The sequence below is a fragment of the Mobula hypostoma genome, chromosome 13 (assembly GCF_963921235.1).
Source record: "Mobula hypostoma chromosome 13, sMobHyp1.1, whole genome shotgun sequence".
In the NCBI taxonomy this organism is placed as follows: domain Eukaryota; kingdom Metazoa; phylum Chordata; class Chondrichthyes; order Myliobatiformes; family Myliobatidae; genus Mobula; species Mobula hypostoma.
In genome coordinates, this window is record NC_086109.1 from 58,764,171 (window position 1) to 58,784,079 (window position 19,909).

Consider the following 19,909-nt stretch of genomic DNA (forward strand, 5'->3'; position numbering starts at 1 on the left):
GACCCTACTATGTGACGTAGCTACCGGCCAACTCCGCCCCGTCGTCCCAGCAGCCTGGCGGCAGCGAGTTTTCAAGCCAATTCACAACTTAGCGCACCCCTCCATCAGGACAACCGTCCGGCTGGTCTCCAACAGGTTCGTGTGGCATGGGCTTCGTAAACAGGTCAGTGAATGGGCCAAAACGTGCATGCAGTGCCAAACGGCCAAGGTGCAGCGGCACACCAAGGCTCCACCGCAGTGGTTCGAACCCACTCGCCGGAGGTTCGACCACATTCATGTGGATATCATGGGGCCCCTGCCAGTGTCACGAGGAGCGCAGTACCTCCTAACTACGGTAGACCCGTTCACGAGATGGCCAGAGGCAGTCCCGCTCACCGACACCACCTCCGAATCCTGCGCCCGAGCACTGATTGCAACCTGGGTAGCACACTTCGGGATACCGGCCCACATTACCTCCGACAGAGGCGCCCAGTTCACCTCCAGCCTGTGGTCGGCTGCGGCCAGCCTTTTAGGATCGCAGCTACACCACACAACCGCCTACCACCCACAGTCGAACGGACTAGTGGAGCATTTCAACCGTCACCTGAAATCGGCTCTCATGGCCCGCCTGGAGGGGTATAACTGGGTGGACGAACTTCCCTGGGTCCTGCTCGGAATCCGCACGGCGCCCAAGGAGGATCTGCACACCTCGTCGGCCGAGTAAGTGTACGGCGCACCCCTGGTAGTCCCAGGAGAGTTCATACCAGCCCCAAGGGGGCAAGAGGAAGAACCTACAGCAGTCCTGCACAGACTACGTGAGAGGCTCGGTAACCTGGCCCCCATACCCACTTCACAGCATGGACAGAGCCTGACCTGCGTACCCAAAGACCTGCAGAACTGTAGGTTTCTTTTTGTACGATGGGGCGGACACCGGGCACCGCTACAGCGGCCCTACAAGGGGCCGTTAAGGTGATCAGGAACAACGGATCCACGTTCATGCTGGACATTGGGGGGAGAGAGGAGGTTTTCACAGTGGACCGACTCAAACTGGCCCATGTGGACTTGGCGCAGCCGGTCCAGGCTCAGGCACCGCGGCGCAGGGGCAGATCTCCCAAACAGAGTCCAATCCAGACTGTGGACATTGGGGGAGGTATCGCTGGTTCTGGGGGGGGGGGTTATGTGGCGACCCATTTTCTAGCACACATGAACCGGCTTACGAAACAGCGCGCGCAGGCAGAGGGCCGGCCCCAAAAAGGGCGCCAGGCTATCTTCACCAGCTGGGGGAAAATCCCGCGTGCGGAAAGGATCTGGGAATATGCATTTCCCACGGCAGTCTCACCCAGGGAGGGTGGGAACGGGAAGGCTTTAAAGCAGGCCACGAAGTTTGAATAAATCTCTTTCATCGCAAATCTAACTCACTGACTACGTGTGGTTATTTTAGCGCTGTGTGTAGCACACCATTACAGGGTCATATTTGTTACATCTACCACAATGTTAATTGATCCACCTAATATGGGAAGAGAAATGAAGTAAGATGCACATAAATTAGCAAAAGGATTAAAAATGGGCATAGCAATAGGTAATCTGGATTTGTTAGAGTGCTTGAGAAATCAGTCAACTGCCAAGTGTGAATAAATACAGTCACTGAAGTCATCCAAGAAGTTAATTGGTTTTATATGCAAGATTTTTCCTTAACAAAAATATAATCAGTTAGTATTTTAAAGCATTTACCTGAATCCCAGGTGTCTGAAGTACTTGCTTCCCAACTTCGACAGGGCGTTCCTGGCAAAGTCATCCAGTTTAGCCGATCCTTCATCATTTACAGCCACCAATATTATCATTCCTTTTTCAACTCTGTCCAAATACTCAGCAAGCCGCTTGCTTTCCTCTTCATTTTTATATGTATCAAACCTGTTTTATTGAAATAACTTAATTGAGCGTATGGATATTAGAGTCATCAATCACTTTGAGTGCAGCTCTGAACAGTGCACACAGTATTCTTACTCTGTAAGGAGTGGAACAGAAGCACACTGAACAGTAATGCGGATTGAGGCTGTGCATCAGAGCAATATAGCTTGCAGACTCTTTCCTACCGTGAATCTGAGAAAGTTCTGAGCTATAAAATGTAACAAACCAATATAAATCATACCTGTCTGAATGGATCACTTCTCCATACTGGTTAATGACATGAACAATGATGCCTCGATGTCCCCAGCTTCTTTCAAAGTAGTAGCCACCTTCTGTCATCCCACCAGGATGGAGGGTCCGCTTCAAAAACGTCCAGGACATTTTATGAGCACCATGAATTTCCAGAGTGCCTCCTCGACTAACGCCAATATATTTCAGTCCAAAGTAACTATGAACTTTTTCTGTTTCTTCATCAGATCTACAAATAGAACAGTAATTTAAAATTTAAAACACTGCAGATGATGGATATCTGAAAGTAGATGAAAAACATAGTGATAAAGAGTCATTGATCTGGAACATTACCTTTGTTCCTCTCTACTCAGAGGTGGCCAAACCTGATGAAAATTTTGAAAACTTTTTACAAATTAAACATATCTGGAATTAAATGGATGCCTAGAGTGCACTGTCTGGGGTGGTAGTGGAGGCAAATAAAACCAAGGTGTTCAAAAGGCTGTTAGAAAGGAAGATAAATGTACAGGAAATGGAAGGATATGCACATTGTGTAGCAGAAAGGATTAGTTCAGTTTGGCATTTGATTACTAACTTAGATTAATTTGATTAGTATAATTTGATTACATTCGATTAGTTTGGTACAACATTGTGGACCAAAGGGACTGTTTCTGTGCTCTACCACTCAATGTCCTAGAACTTCATATTCCAACTGGCCAGTCTGCATGGATATAGGCCAAATGTGGGAACATAGAATGGGAATCATGATTGGCATGGATGAGTTGGGCAAAAGGGCCTGTTTCTGTGCTATATTAACTGCTACTCTAAACGTTCAAACTTTCATTAACCATAAGCTTTATTACTAGGAAATTGGGATCTTCAGTTTTGCGAGGTGCTGACAGGTTCAGAATGACATCACTGGTACATTTTTGTGGAGTGAGTCCTCTAGCTTTAGTGAAAGCATTTGTGTGTGTATCATGAAAAAAATATAAAAGAATTCAGAGCACACAAAACATAACACGAATCAGCATACATAATTTGATGCCAATGCTCTTTTTTGGAGATCAACAATTCAACTGGTACCCTCTTTCAAATCTGCACAGCAAGACGAGTTCATTAGAAATGAAGGTCATAATGATGATGAAGAGAGACAATATACAGTGGATTCCAATTAATTGGGCCACATCAGGACCAATTAAGTGGCTGCCCCTTCAACTAGCATATACTGAAGCCAACAAGGAAGTGAAGTGACTTGTAACAGTATAGTTGGAAGACCTTGCAGAGGAGGCTGAAAAAGCAGCCAGTCAAGGTGATCAGGGAAATATACACAAGATTTCAAAACTGGTACTGTATTTGGAAAGTTCTAGATCAGATCCAGTGGATGAGAACGGTCCAGTGGATAAGATCCAAATAAGAACGGTCTGCTTTTGAAAAACTGAGAAAGAGCATGAAACATGATGGGCAGAGTATCTCAGAGAATTACTGAATAGACCACCACCAAATGGAGAACCTGACATACAAGAGGCAGCTGAGGACCTTGACATCAACTCAGATCCACCCATGAAAGAAGGATTATTGCTGTGATTCAATCATTAAAGAACATCCAGGACATGACAATTTGAACACCAAACTGTTCAAAGCTGAACCAAACGTTGTAGCACCCATCCTGCAACCACTGCTTACTATAATCGGGGAACAGAGACAAGGACCCAAGGACTGGACAAAATGAGTTATTGTTAGAATCCCCAAGAAAGGAGCACCAAGTGATTGCAGCAACTGCTGTGGCATCATACTTTTGTCAGTTTTGCCAGCAAGATTCTCAATAAAGTCTTTGTCCAGTGGATTACAGGTGCTGTCAATATGTGCTTGAGGAAAGAGCAAGCTGGCTTCAGGAGAAACAAAGGATGTGTCATTCAGATCTTCATACTGTATAACATCATAGAACAGTACACAGAGTGGCCCCCATTTGGAAAATCAGATCACTCCTCCATTTTAGTGTTGCCAAAGTACATTCAGAAGCTGAAACAAGAGGCGTGCGTAATTAAACCACACTGCAGGACTGCTTTGATGATGTCGACTGGAATGTTGTCCATGATGAGGATGTCTATGAGTACACGGAAGGGGTCACAAATTTCATCCGGAAGTGCATCGAGGATGTTGTCCTCCAGAAATCGGTCAGGGTCTTTCCAAAACAGAAACCCTGGATCAATAGTTCTGTGCGAGCAGCACTTACCATGTGAGACAGAGCTTACACTACCAGTAATCAGCAAGAGCTCAAGAAATGCAGCTACAATCTTTGCAAGGTCATCAAGGCAGTGAAACAACAATACAGAGACAAGATTCAGACTCAACTTTTCACCAACGACACACACAGTTTATTGGCAAGGTCTGCACACCATCACAGACTTCAAAGCTAAACGCAGTGGAATTTCCAACATTGATGCCTTTCTCCCGGACGAGCTAAATGTTTTTTATATGCGATTCGATGTTGCCAATACTGAGCCCCTGAGGAGACCTGCTTGGTCACCTCTGAGGCTGAAGTACGCGGGTGTTTCCAACGAGTGGACAGCCGCAAGGCTGCGTGACCGGACAGCATCCCAGGGCGGGTACTCAGGATGTGCACGGCACAACTGGCAGGTGTGTTTACAGACATTTTTAATCTCTCTCTCTCTCCCCCCCAGTGTAGAGTGCCCACCTGCTTCAAAACATCCACCATTGTCCCTGTACCTGAAAAGACCAAGGTAATATGTCTGAACGACTGGTGTCCTGTCGCACTCACCTCAATAATAAGCAAATGCTTTGAGAGGCTGGTCAAGGACTACATCTGCAGCTTGCTGCCACCCACACTGAACCCCCTACAATTTGCCTACCGACACAACCAATCGACAGATGACACAGTCTTTAAACATCTGGAGAAGAGGGATACTTTTCTGAGAATGCTGTTCTTGGACTACAGTTCAGCATTCAACACCATAATTTCCTCCAGGCTCGACAAGAAGCTCAGAGGCCTCAGCCTTCATCTTGCCTTGTGTAGCTGGATCCTCGACTTCCTGTCAGATCACCAGCAGGTGGTAAGAGTGGGCTTCCTCACCCTCAACACAGGTGCCCCTCAGGGCTGTGTACTAAGCCCCCTCCTTTACTTTCTGTATACCCATGACTGTGTCGCCACCCTCAGCTCCGATATGATTGGCCTAACCTCAAATAATAATGAGGCAGCCTACAGAGAGGAAGTCATCACCCTGACACAGTGGAGTCAAGAAAACGAGCTCTTCTTCAACGTCGCAAAGACAAAGGAGCTGGTTGTGGACTACAGGAGGAATGGAGACAGGCTAACCCCAAAAGACATCAATGGATCTGGGTTTGAGAGAGTAAACAGCTTTAAGTTCCTCGGCATAAAGACCGCTGAGGCTCTCATGTGGTTTGTACATACCGGCTGTGTGGTGAAAATGGCACAACAGCGCCTCTTTCACTTCAGACAGTTGAAGAAGTCTGGTGTGGCCCCCCAGATTCTAAGAACTTTCTACAGGTCACAATTGAGAGCATCCTGACTGGCTGCAGCACTGCCTGCTATGGGAACTGTACTTCCCTCAATCGCGGGACTCTGCAGAGAGTGGTGCAGACAGCCCAGCGCATCTGTAGATGTGAACTTCCCACTATTCAGGACATTTACAAAGACAGGTGTGTAAAGAGGGCCTGAAGGATCATTGGAGACCCGAGTCACCCCAACCACAAACTATTCCAGCTGCTACCATCCAGGAAATGGTACTGCAGCATAAAAGCCAGGACTAACAGGCTCTGGTACAGCTTCTTCCACCAGGACATCAGACTGCTTAATTCATGTTGATGCAACTGTATTTCTGTTATATTGACTATCCTGTTGTACATAATATTTACTATAAATTACTATGATTGCACTTTGCACATTTAGACGGAGACATAACATAAAGATTTTTACTCCTCATGTATATGAAGGATGTAAGTAATAAAATCAATTCAATTCAATTTCAGAGCTTCTATGCTAACTTCACCTGCACAGATGGGGACTGAAATTTGAGCTTTGAAGTTAAGACAGAGTCAGGCAAGGCTGTGTGATGTCAGCGATATTATTTAACTTGGTGATTGACTGAGTTATGAGGCAAACAACAAAAGATAAGCAGAGAGGTATTGGGTGGACTTTTTTTTCTACTTTAGAACATCCTGACTTTGCGAATGACTTCGCATAATTATCATATACATACTAGCACATGCAAGAGTAAACTCCGTGCTTGTGTACCTTTGATGGACAGTTTGGACCCAGAGTTGGCTGGAGAAAGGCTGAGACCATGACCATCAATATTGAGTCTCCTTCTCCCATCAAGGCATATGGCATCGACTTACCCAGCATTGGCAGATTCACCTACCTGGGCAGCATCATTCAGCAGGATGATGGGACCAGGAGATGTCTTCAGCTCAATGAGCAACATATGGGGATCAACCACGTACTACATCCACACCAAGGTGGAGCAGTATCAGATCTGTGTTCTGTCCACACTCTTGTATGGGTCAGAATGCTTGCACTTGACAGAGGATAACCTTCCACACCATGAGCCTTTGGAAGATTCTCCATAATTTTTTGGCCAAGAAAGATCTCCAACCACACCCTACTACTCCAGTGTCACTAAGAGGACATGGCCACAATCATCATGAGGAAATTTTGGACATGGATTGGGCACATGATGAGAAGAGTGGCCTTTTCGATCATCAAGACAGCACTTCATTAGATCCCTGAAGGACAGAGGAAATGTGGACGACCAAAGACAACTTGGTGCCGTACTGTAGAGACAGAAACGAGGACCCTGAACCACACTTGGAGCAAAGTAAAGAAGATGGCCAAGGACAGATAGAGATGGAGGACATTCAATGCTGCCCAAATGCCAGCGGTGTAACAGGCAGTAACTAAGTGGCTGCACCAATTAGCTGGTTTAATGGAAATAGTTAAAAAGACAAACTACTGTTTTACTGAGTAAAAATTATTTATTTAAATTAAATACAAAACAATTTAGAACACTACCAATACCTGTACAGTACTATAAAACTATGTATTAGTTCCTAATAGTTATCAATGGAGGAATTCATCGTGTATACTGCCATATTCGTGTGACGCGTGGCCAAGTGGTTAGGGCGTTGAGCTCACGATCTGAAGGTCATGGGTTCGAGTCTCGGCCAAGGCAGTGTGTTGTGTCTTTCAGCAAGACACTTAACCACACACTACTCCAGTCCACCCAGCTGAAAATGGGTACCGGCAAAATGCTGGGGGTTAACCTTGCGATAGACTGGTGTCCTATCCCGGGGGGGGGGGGGCGGGGGAGTCTCGTACTCTCAGTCACTTCATGCCACAGAAACCGGCATAAGCACTGGCCTGATGGGCCACAAGGCTCGGGACAGACTTTGACTTTTGACTGCCATATTCTTTTGATTGACTATAAATGAAACAAAATCAGCGCAGACATTTTGTGCAGATAATGGACTGCCTTCATACAATGGTTTCAATGATTGCATCTTCCAAATGTTCATTTTCATTGTAACGTTCAAGAGTGATTATCAACACCTTCAAACTCTTTATAGTTCCTAATATTAAAGTAGTAAAATCGTCTCATTTTCACTTCTGAACATTTTTGGCATCTCGAAGCCTGAATGCTTGAAACCACATTGAACAAAACAGTTTTGAATTGTCTTACTGCTTATTTCTCGCTAACTATCAGTCACAAACAATCACTGCTTTTAGAATTCAAACACATGCAACTGATGCTATTTAAAAACTGCTTGGTCTAAGCACAATGTGGTAACAACCACGCAAGGGCACGAGACTGATACTAGTTAAAAACTGTTCAGCAACAGTCTCCTGTCCCAGTTCAGCAGCATAGTGTCCTAAATAAACAAAGAGAATCCCGGCTATTTTTCTCAATAAATTTTTGTTCTTTAAGATATGCCCCAAATAAGTAGCTGCCTTGATTACCCAACAGCCTAATTAACCGGAATCCACAATATGTACAAGATGTTGTCTAACTGAGCAAGAAACCTGCAGGGTTGGTGTTCCTGTGTGCTTGCTGATGTTGGCATTCTGAATTATAATGTTCACAAGCTTGGGAGATACTGTTGCAGAGGCCAAGATGAGCAAAGTAGAGAGGTGGGTGTGGTGAGGATATTTCCAGAACCTTGAACAAGTGGTTACTGTTTAAAAATAAAGATAGAAGCAATATGGAAGTTCTTTTTTCTCTCAGGGTCAAGAGTCTTTGGAATGCTTAAACAGTGGTGAAAGCAGAGACTTAAACACTTTTAAGACAGAGGTAGACAGATTCTTGATAAAAATGGTGACTATGGGTAGATGGGAATACAGAATTGATGTGGTGGCTATTACAGAGACTTGGATGGCTCAGGGACAGGAATGGTTACTTCAAGTGCTGGGTTTTAGATGTTTCAGAAAGGACAGGGAGGGAGGCAAAAGAGGTGGGGGCACGGCATTGTTGATCAGAGATAGTGTCACCGCTGCAGAAAAGGTGGACATCATGGAGGGATTGTCTACGGAGTTGTTGCGGGTGGAGGTTAGGAACAGCAAGGGGTCAATAACTTTACTGGGTGTTTTTAATAGGCTGCTCAATAGTAACAGGGATATCAAGGAGAAGCTAGGGAAACAGATCCTGGAAAGGTGTAATAATAACAGAATTGTTGTGGTGTGAGATTTTAATTTCCCAAATATCGACTGGCATCTCCCTAGAGCAAGGGGTTTAGATGGAGTGGAGTTTGTTAGGTGTGTTCAGGAAGGTTTCTTGAAACAATATGTAGATAAGCCTACAAGAGGAGAGACTACTTGATTTGGTATTGGGAAATGAACCTGGTCAGGTGTCAGATCTCTCAGTGGGGAGCATTTTGGAGATAGTGATCATAATTCTATCTCCTTTACAATAGCATTGGAGAGAGATAGGAACAGACAAGTTAGAAAAGCATTTAACTGGAGTAAGGGGAAATATGAGGCTATCAGGCAGGAAATTGAAAGCTTAAATTGGGAACAGATGTTCTCAGGGAAAAGTATAGAAGAAATGTGGCAAATGTTCAGGGGATATTTGTGTGGAGTTCTGCACAGGTACATTCCAATGAGACAGGGAAGTTATGATAGGGTACAGGAACCGTGGTGTACAAAAGCTGTAATAAATCTAGTCAAGAAGAAAAGAAAAGCTTACAAAAGGTTCAGAGAGCTAGGTAATGTTAGAGATCTAGAAGATTATAAGGCTAACAGGAAGGAGCTTAAGACGGAAATTAGGAGAGCCAGAAGGGGCCATGAGAAGGCCTTGGCGGGCAGGATTAAGGAAAACCCCAAAGCATTCGACAAGTATGTGAAGCACAAGAGGATAAGACGTGAGAGAATAGGACCAATCAAGTGTGACAGTGGAAAAGTGTGTATGGAATCAGAGGAAATAGCAGAGGTACTTAATGAATACTTTACTTCAGTATTCACTATGGAAAAGGATCCTGGTAATTGTAGTGATAACTTGCAGTGGACTGAAAAGCTTGAGCATGTAGATATTAAGAAAAAGGATATGCTGGAGCTTTTGGAAAGCATCAAGTTGGATAAATTGCCGGGACCGGATGAGATGTACCCTAGGCTACTGTGGGAGGCGAGGGAGGAGATTGCTGAGCCTCTGACGATGATTTTTGCATCATCAATGGGGACGGGAGAGGTTCCGGAGGATTGGAGGGTTGCTGATGTTGTTCCTTTTTTCAAGAAAGGGAGTAAAGATAACCCAGGAAATTATAGACCAGTGAGTCTTACTTCAGTGGTTGGTAAGTTGATGGAGAAGATCCTGAGGCAGGATTTATGAACATTTGGAGAGGTTTAATACGATTAGGAATAGTCAGCACGGCTTTGTCAAGGGCAGGTCGTGCCTTATGAGCCTGATTGAATTTTTTGAGGATGTGACTAAACACATTGATAAAGGAAGAGCAGTAGATGTAGTGTATATGGATTTCAACAAGACACTTGATAAGGTACCCCATACAAGGCTTATTGAGAAAGTAAGGAGGCATGGGATCCAAGGGGACATTGCTTTGTGGATCCAGAACTGGCTTGCCCACAGAAGGGAAAGAGTGGTTGTAGACAGGTCAAATTCTGCATGCAGGTCTGTGACCAGTGGTGTGCCTCAGGGATCTGTTCTGGGACCCTTACTCTTCGTGATCTTTATAAATGACCTGGATGAGGAAATGGAGGGATGGGTTAGTAAGTTTGCTGATGAAACAAAGGTTGGGGGTGTTGTGGATAGTGTGGAGGGCCATCAGAGGTTACAGCGGGACATTGATAGGATGCAAAACTGGGCTGAGAAGTGGCAGATGGAGTTCAACCGAGATAAGTGTGAAGTGGTTCATTTTAGTAGGTCAAATATGATGGCAGAATATAGTATTAATGGTAAGACTCTTGGCAGTGTGGAGGATCAGAGGGATCTTGGGGTCTGAGTCCATAGGACGCTCAAAGCAGCTGTGCAGGTTGACTCTGTGGTTAAGAAGGCATACGGTGTATTGGTCTTCATCAATCGTGGAATTGAATTTAGGAGCCGAGTGGCAATGTTGCAGCTATATGGGACCCTGGTCAGACCCCACTTGGAGTACTGTGCTCAGTTCTGGTCGCCTCACTACAGGAAGGATGTGGAAACCATAGAAAGGATGAAGAGGAGATTTACAAGGATGTTGCCTGGATTGGGGAGCATGCCTTATGAAAACAGGTTGAGTGAACTCGGCCTTTTCTTCTTGGAGCGATGGAGGATGAGGGGTGACCTGATAGAGGTGTATAAGATGATGAGAGGCATTGATCATGTGGATAGTTAGAGGCTTTTTTCCAGGGCTGAAATGGTTGCCACAAGAGGACACAGGGTTAAGGTGCTGGGGAGTAGGTACAGAGGAGATGTCAGGTGTAAGTTGTTTTTTTTTTTTACACAGGGACTGGTGAGTACCTGGAATGGGCTGCCGGCAATGGTGGTGGAGGCAGATATGATAGGGTCTTTTAAGAGACTTTTGGATAGGTACATTGAGGTTAGAAAAATAGAGGGCTATGGGTAAGCCTAGTAATTTTTAAGATAGGGACACGTTCAGCACAACTTTGTGGGCCGAAGGGCCTGTATTGTGCTCGACCGTCCAGCTTGGCGCAGCAAGATCACCACAGGAGCCCGTGCAGCTGAAGTCAGGCGCATCATCGAGGCGCAACGAAAGCGTGCTGTGCGCAAGGCCCGAGCAGCATCCACTGCCACGACAGCACCCACCCACTTGTGTCCCACATGTGGGCGAGCCTTCAGGGCCCGGATTGGCCTCATCAGTCACCTCTGGACCCACAGCCACCAATCTCCCATTTGACTTTGAAGCCATGGTCATCTTCGACTACGAAGGACGAACAACAACAACAACATTGTGCTGTAGGTTTTCTATGTTTCTATGAATTGGGATTACAAACAGATCTTACTCTATGGTAAAACAGGTGAAGTACCTACTTTTAAATTTACAAGGTCATATGTTGAGGTTTTCTGAAGATTTTGTACATGGTACACATCACTGCCATGGTAAGGCAGTGGTAGATGGAATGAATATTTAAGGTGTTGAATGGGGTACCAGTCAAGCAAGCTACTATGCCCTGGGGCATCAAATAATCTAATCATAGTTGTAACTGCACAGATCCAGGCAACTGGAAAATATTCCATTGCATTTCTGACTTGTAGATGGCATAAGGCTGTGGGATGTCAAATGGTGAACTACTTAACGGCAGATATCCAGTTTCTGATAGGCCCTGATATCCATGAGATTAAGGATATCCCACTGACTTTAAATTGCTTGTTTCCCTTAAATACACTAAAAAGTAGCACAGAGGTACAGAACAAGACAAATGCTAAAATGGGAAGAAAGAAGCTGCAGGGTACTCACAAATGGCCACTACATGCAACCAGGCAATCAGAGGTTCCATGTGAACCTCATCATGGAACAGAAAGTGAGATATCTTCAGCCTCTGGAGGAGCACTGAATAAGATTATTAGGATATGAAAATGTGCCTGGAAGTCATACATAAATGGACAAAGGCAGTTGATTCTTCTTGTACGCAGTACAGTACAACTTCCTCATATGTAGATCCCTTCCATAAATTTACCAGCTGTTGCAATTATAAAAGGGACTTTGTTGCCTGTGACAAGGGTAGGCAAGGCCTACTAAAACCTTTCTCATGGTGCATAATGCTAATGGGTGCACTGCACAAACTACGCATGCAATGGAAACCATTGAAGTTAAGGCAAATCAAAACTGAAGGCCATACACTATGATATCTGAATAAGTATCTTCTATTTGACACAATTTTTCAAACTCAAAATTAACTTTACAGTGTTTGGATTTAGATTCAGATGTCATACAATTAAATATATAGGCAACAGTGCAGTGGGGGCAGCTCACTACATCCTACTTTTATACCTGTATCTCTTATACCTTATAAGTAGAGGGGATATACTTACTGTATGTCACAGGGTATACACTTATGCTCTGTGTATGTATATCAATGTCAACAATAAATCACTTTAAAAACTTCACTAATTTTCCTTGCCTTCTCCGTAGGTACAATTCTGGACAAGGATAATTAACTCTATAATATTCTGAATTCCTTTTACCTTCCATATAAAATGATGGTGACATTTCTCTGAAAGGGGCAGTCTTCACTTCCCATATGCAGCTCCCCTCCATCTTCAATCAGGATATTACGCGTCCGGAGAACAATATGTTCTTTGCCATTGTCTGAAATGACTAGTTTGCCTAAAGAAGATTTAAAAAATCAGTGGTACAGATCTGATGGGAATTGAATAGATTGCCATAGCAGAGTGCCCAATCTATATGCAGTGTGCTAGTTCTCACAGAATTTGTAAAAACTTCAGCATCAGAGGAGTCTTTTTTCCAACCATTTTCATGCTAGTTAGAAAAGGGCCACCTGGCTTTTTCCCACTTTGCAGGTAATGGCATCAGTAATAATCTGAAATGTTTTGAATGTGCAATAGATCTTTATGGCATGTTGGGAAATGTTTGTGTTCAGTCTGCATGTACAACCCATGCTTCCTGTTGACTGCCATTCTGACATATCTCTGGCACTGGCCTCCTGAACTATCAGAATAATGCCCAATATGAGCTTGAGCAACAATACTTTGTTTTCCATCTGGAAAAGTTGCATCCTTCTGTACATGAAAACAAATTCTACAATGTTTAGTAAATTATTTTCTCTGTCTGTTTCAGAACTGGCCACCTATGCAACTGGATCTCAGCTTCCTCAGTAGGAGACCTCAGTTAGTGTGAATTGGAAATAGCATCTACTCTTGACTAACAATCAATACACGTTCATTTCTGGGATGCATGCTGACTCACTGGTCTAGTCACTCTACACTCATGACTGAGTGGGTAGGCACAGCTCAAACTCCATCTATAAATTCACCGTTGATGCAACTGTTGCTGGCAGAATCACAGATGATGACAAGGAGGCATACATACAGGAGTGAGATATGTCAGTTGGTTGAGTGGTGTCACCACAACAACCTTCCATTCAATATCAGTAAGACCAAGAAATTATTGTGGGCTTTAGGAAGGGGAAGTCAGGTGAACATACATCAAGGGGTCAGCAAAGTGAGTAGCTTCAAGTTCCTGGGCATTGACATCTCAGAGGATCTGCCCTGGGCCCAACACATTGATGCAATCACGAAGAAGGCACACCAGCAGCAGTACTTCATTGGGAGTTTAGGGAGACTTGGTTATGTCACCACAAACTCTAGCAAGTTTCTACAGCGTTATTGTAGAGAAAATTCTGACGGGTTGCATCACCTCCTAGTACAGAGGCTTCAATGCACAGGATCGGAGAAAGCAGCAGAGAGCTGTAGAGTTAGCAAATTCCAACATGGGCACAAGCCACCTCAGCATTGAGCACATCTTCAAAAGTTGATGCCCCAAGGCCGGCATCCATCGTTAAGATCTCTCACCATTCAGAACATGTGTTCTTCTCATTATTACCATCAGAGAGGAGTTATAGGAGCCTGAAGATGCATAACACCACCTTCTCTGCCATTATATTTCTGAACTGTCCATGAACTATTTGTTCTCTTTTTGCACTTTTAGAAATATTTCTTATAGTAATTTATAGTCTTTTGTGCCTTGTACTATACTGCTGCCACAAAACAACAAACTTCATGACAGGTCAGTGATAATAAACTTGATTCTGATTCTGAAGTCATCCACCTGTGATGTTGGCTCAGTGCTTTTCTCTTCATTAGCACATACTGGGCAATTCTTACTTCCCTGAATTCTGAAGCATTTTATACTCCTTTTGTTGAGTTATCTCTCTAATCACTGACATGCCTCCATCAACCACAATTCATTTCCTTAGCCTCATCCTATCAGAGACATTTCCTTAAAATAAGCAATTCTGCAGATGCTGGAAATTTTGAGCAACATGTACAAAATGCCAAAGGAACTCAGGAAATCAGACAACATCTATGGAGGGAAATATCTCTATTTTCCCCTCACACCCCAACTTCTATGTAACTTCAAACCAACTTGAATTTCTCTCTTTCCCAGTTGTGACAGAAGATTTTTGACCTAAAGCATTAAGTGGTCTTCTCTCTCCACTAATGCTACCTGACTTCTTCATTGTTTTCATCAATTTTGTTTCCAATTCTTGTCTACTTGTCAACTATCTGTTCCTCTCTACCTGAGTATTACACAGCTCCCTCTACACTTTTCAGTATATTTCCAATATTTCTCTGAAAGGGCCACCTAAATATTCATTTTCACATTGTAAATCAATTGATCCACTTAATCCATTGAAATTTCCGTTGAAAATTAACTTATTATATGTGATGGAGCAATGGTTTTTTTGTTCCACCTCAATCAAAGCTCTTTTGTACAATAATATGGATAATGTAATGTCAAAAAAAGTGAAAACACAAAGCAGGTAATGGTTCTATTGACTAAAATTAAGTGAATTTTAAAGTGAATCAGCTTTCTTAGTATGAAAAGCAATTAAATTCATTTAAAGCCTCTTAGATAATAGTAGTTAAAGTGTACCTCCATCAAAGATGTGAACAGAATGGACTGTCACTGAAGATGATAGCAGTAGCTTCTGATTACGTCCAATGCTGACTCGATGTTCCTTATTGTGTCCAGGATTCCACACTTGGAGATCTGGATCCTGATCAGGGCAAGCTTAAAGCATAAAGCAGATAATTTTCAATATAAAACTGCTTGCCCATGGTGCAGTTCACATTGTTATCACCTAGTTATCACTCACAATAGAGTACCCATTACTCACAAAACAGAAATCCCCTTACCTAACATTGAACCACCATCCTCAATATATAATAGTTTCATTGTCTGTGAGAAAAGAATGGCTGTTACATTTGATTCCAGCCTAATCACAGATTTCTTAGGATATTTTGGTGTACTCAATTGTTTTAAAGATTGAGTTGCAATATTATAAATAACGGATGGTTATCTGACTTACTAAAATGTACTAAACAGGATGAACGGTGAAGGTACAATGCAGCAAGCAATTGAGTAGAAAAGAGTCTATGCAAGTTCTAATGGTAGGACTGTGAATAATGAATGGATTTACTGAAGTACGAATAGATCCTTCACAGGTCCAATAGCATGACACTCCCTCCTGCTTCCTCATTTGACAAGGATAACTTTCTGTGGCTTAGCTTGATCAAGTCTGGAAAAATGCATAACGAAAATACAACAATAATACCCATCATAAAAGGGCATTGATGTTCTAAGGGGGGTAAATTCAAGAAAGATAAAAGCTGGAAAACCTTGTAAAAACCAGATGGTAAAGTATGCCAACATCTAGCGAGCTGGAATAAATTTGTTATTTTAGAAAACACTTTTCTAAATCCCACTGAACCCCAAGGCATTCATGAGTATGAACGAAGTGCTGCAAAATGAGATTAATACAGAAGGATGTTGCTGAGTATTTAATATTTCAGTGATATTTGAGTAATAATGTAAATATATTGTTCATTTAAGCATTATTTGTTTGTTTAAATAATGCATTATGGGTTATATATGTAAAAGTACATAAATGGCATAAGTCATTATCCCACGATGTCATATGTGCACACGTCGATAAAGTAAGAATGAAGCTAGAGTACACAAGTTATTCCTGGCTCTTTGTTTCTCTTTTGATTAGTTTTATGCTCACTTTATCTCCTTATCTGCCCATCATCTCCCTCTAGTGTTCCTCTCCCCTTTTCTTACTTCCATGGACTTCTGTCCTCTCTTATCAGATTCTCCTTTCTCTAGTCCTTTATCTCTCTCACCAATCAACTTCCCTGCTCTTTACTTCCTCCTCCCACCCCTTTTGGTTTCACTTATCACCTACTACCTTGTATTTCTTCTTCCCCTCCCCCCACCTTCTTACTCTGATTGGTTTGTTAAAACCCAGGCAACAATGATCACTTCATGGGATTTTATTGAACCAGTCATGGATTACATAATCGGTAACCAATAGAAATGGCACATATAACCACACACACATAAACGGACTAAGCACAGGACACATAAAAGACGAACAATGTAGATCAACAACACTTCATTGAAAGTTGCACTGATGATGTTGCTTAGCTGGGTAACGAAACGTCTGCAAGGTAACAAGCCAGTTCGGTGAGCTGCTCAGTAACAACATCCTCAACCAGAGCTACATATATTTTCCAACATCTTACTGAAAGTAGGTCAATACCCTAAGCCCAGGATAAAGGATATCTTTGCAAATTTTTTTTGTAAGAAAACACTTCAGCAAAGTGGACCTAGCTGAGATCTACCTACAGATGGAGATGGAAGAACAGTCCAAAGTCTTTCTCGCCGTAAACACTTACAAAGGGCTTTATCACTAAAATAGGTTTATTTTTGGAGCAGCATCTGCACCTACCCTCTGGTAGAAAGCTATGGAGAAGATGCTGCAAGCCTGCCCAGGCACTCAATGTTACCTGTCTGACACCAATTGTTATCAGTATGGATCACAAGGAAGATCTCCAAAATCTCAAGACAGTGTTATAAGGATTAGAAGATAACGTGCCCAGAGCATGGTTGGTCAAGTGTGAATTCTTTAAACCAAGCGTTACTTACTGTGATCACACCATTGATGCACAACAATTACACACGTGTGCTGAGAAAATTCAAGCACAGATGGGTGGATAAACACCAAAGCATGTGTCACACTTGCAGTCCTTTGTAAGATTTGTCAATTACCATAACAGGTTCCAGCTAAACCTGGCTACTGTCTCCGCCACTTGAACTCATTACTACAAATCAGAAAAAAGTAGCAAAAGACAGAGCAGTGTGAGGTGGCTTTCCAAAAGGAAAAGGAAATGGTGACAGCAGACACTGTATTTACACAATATGATTCACATCGTCCAGTAAAGCTTGCCTGTGACTCCTCGCCTTATGGTATAGGTGCAGTCATGTCACATTAGAAAGAGATGACATAGGATCAGAAGGTGTAGAATCGTTGTGGGTAGAGCTAAGAAACTGCGAGGGTAAAGAAGCCCTGATGGGAGTTATATACAGACCTCCAAATTGTAGTAAAGATGTGGTATACAACAGGAGATAGAAACTGCATGTCAAAAGGGCAAAGTTACGATACGGGGGATTTCAACATGCAGGTAGATATTGGGAAAATCAGATTGGTGCTGGATCCCAAGAGGGGGAATTTATAGAATGCCTATGAGATGGCTTTTTAGAGCAGCTTGTGGTTGAGCCCACTTGGGGCTCAGCTATTCTGGAATGGGTGTTGTGCAATGAACTGGAATGAATTAGAGAGCTTAAGGTAAAGGAACTACTAGGGGACAGTGAACATAATTTGATAGAATTCACCCTGCAGTTTGAGAAAGAGAAGGCACAGTCAGATATATCTGTATTATAATGGAGTAAAAGGAATTACGGAAGCATGAGAGGGGAGCTGGCCAAAATTGATTGGAAGGGAATACTAGCAGGGATAATGGCAGAGTAGCAATGGCTGGAATTTCTGGGGGTAATTTGGAAGGCACAGGATAGATACTCCCAAAGAAGTAGTATTGTAAAGGGAGGATGACATAACTGTAGCTGACAAGAAGTCAAAGCCAAGGAGAGGGCATATAATAGAGCAAAAACTGGTGGGAAGTTAAAGGATTGGGAAGCTTTTAAAAAACAACAGAAGGCAACTAAAAAAACCATGAAGAAGCAAAGGATGGAGTACGAAGGTAAGATAGCCAATAATATTAAGGAGGATATAAAATGTTTCTCCAGGTATATAATGTGTAAAAGAGAGGCAAGAGTAGATACAGGACAGCTGGAAAATTATGCTGGTAAGTTAGTAATGTGGGACAAGGAAATAGTGGACGAACTGAGTAAGTGTTTTGCATCAACCTTCACTGTGGAAGACACTAGCAGTATGCTGCAAGTTCAAGAGTGTCAGAGGGCAGAAGTGAGTAAAGTTGCCATTTCCCAAGGTTCTTGGGAAAATGAAAGGTCTGAAGGTAGATAAGTCACCTGGACCAGATGGTCTATACCAGGGTTCTGAAGGAGGTGGCTGAAAAGATCTTGGAGGCATTAGCAATGATCTTTCAAGAATCAATCTATTTTGACATGGTTCCAGAGCACTGGAAAATTGCAAATGTCACTCCACTCTTCAAGAAGGGAGAGAGGCAGAAGAAAGGGAATTATAGGCCAGTTAGTCTGACCTCAGTGGTTGGGAAGATGTTGGAGTCGATTGTTAAACATGTGCTTTCAGGGTACTTGGAGGCACATGATAAAATAGGCTGTAGTCAGCATAGTTTCCTTAAGGGAAAATCTTGCCTAACAAACGTGTTAAAATTCTTTGAAGAAATAATAAGCAGAATAGACAAAGGAGAATCAGTGATGATGTGTACTTGGATTTTCAGAAGGGTTTTGACAAGGAGCCACACATGAGGCTGCTTAACAAGTTAACAGACCATGGTATTACAGAAAAGATACTCGCATGGAAAGAGCATGGCTGATTGGCAGAAATGGGAATAAAGGTAGCCTTTTCTGATTGGCTGACACTGACTAATAGTGTTCTACAGGTGTCTGTGTTGGGACTGCTTCTTTTTACGTTAGATGTCAATGATTTGGATGGCAGAATTGATGGCTTTGTGGCCAAGTTTGTGGACGATACAAAGATAGGTGAAGAGGCAATTAGTTTTGAGGGAGCAGAGAGTCTACAGAAGGACTTAGTCAGACTAAGAGAATGTGCAACAAAGAGGCAGATGGAATACAGTGTCAGGAAGTGTATGGTCATGCACTTTGGTAGAAGAAATAAATGTGTAGACCATTTTCTAATTGCAGAGAAAATTTAAAAATCTGAGGTACAAGGGGACTTGGGAGTCCTCATGTAGGAGTCCCTGAAGGCTAATTTGCAGAATGAGTCAGTGGTGAGGAAGGAAAGTGCAATGTTCGCATTCATTTCAAGAGGACTAGAATATAAAAGCAAGGATGTAATGTTGAGGCTTTATAAAGCATTGGTGAGGCCTCAGTTGGAATATTGTGAGCAGTTTTGGCCCCCTTATCTAAGAAAGGATGTGGTGATATTGTAGGAAGTTCAAAGGAGGTTCACAAAAATGATTCCAAGATTAAAAGGCTTACTTACGAGGAGCGTTTGATGGCTCTGGGACTATACTCACTGGAATTCAGAAGAATGAGGAATGTCTCATTGAAACCTATCAAATGTTGAAAGGTTTCAGTAAAGTGGATATGGTTCAGAGTCTAGGAC

At 42.9% G+C, this 19,909-nt stretch overlaps 1 protein-coding gene across 1 annotated transcript in view; it reads right to left on the reverse strand.

The window, feature by feature from the left end:
- cemip (cell migration inducing hyaluronidase 1) overlaps window positions 1–19,909 on the reverse strand; it is a 211,304-nt gene that overhangs the window by 96,295 nt on the left and 95,100 nt on the right. Inside the window, exons 3-6 of the mRNA XM_063065758.1 lie at window positions 15,211–15,348; window positions 12,780–12,921; window positions 2,129–2,365; window positions 1,711–1,890 (exon numbers count right to left, since the gene is read on the reverse strand). Coding sequence (XP_062921828.1) covers window positions 1,711–1,890; window positions 2,129–2,365; window positions 12,780–12,921; window positions 15,211–15,348 — 697 coding nt within the window. The remainder of the gene's footprint in view (window positions 1–1,710; window positions 1,891–2,128; window positions 2,366–12,779; window positions 12,922–15,210; window positions 15,349–19,909) is intronic.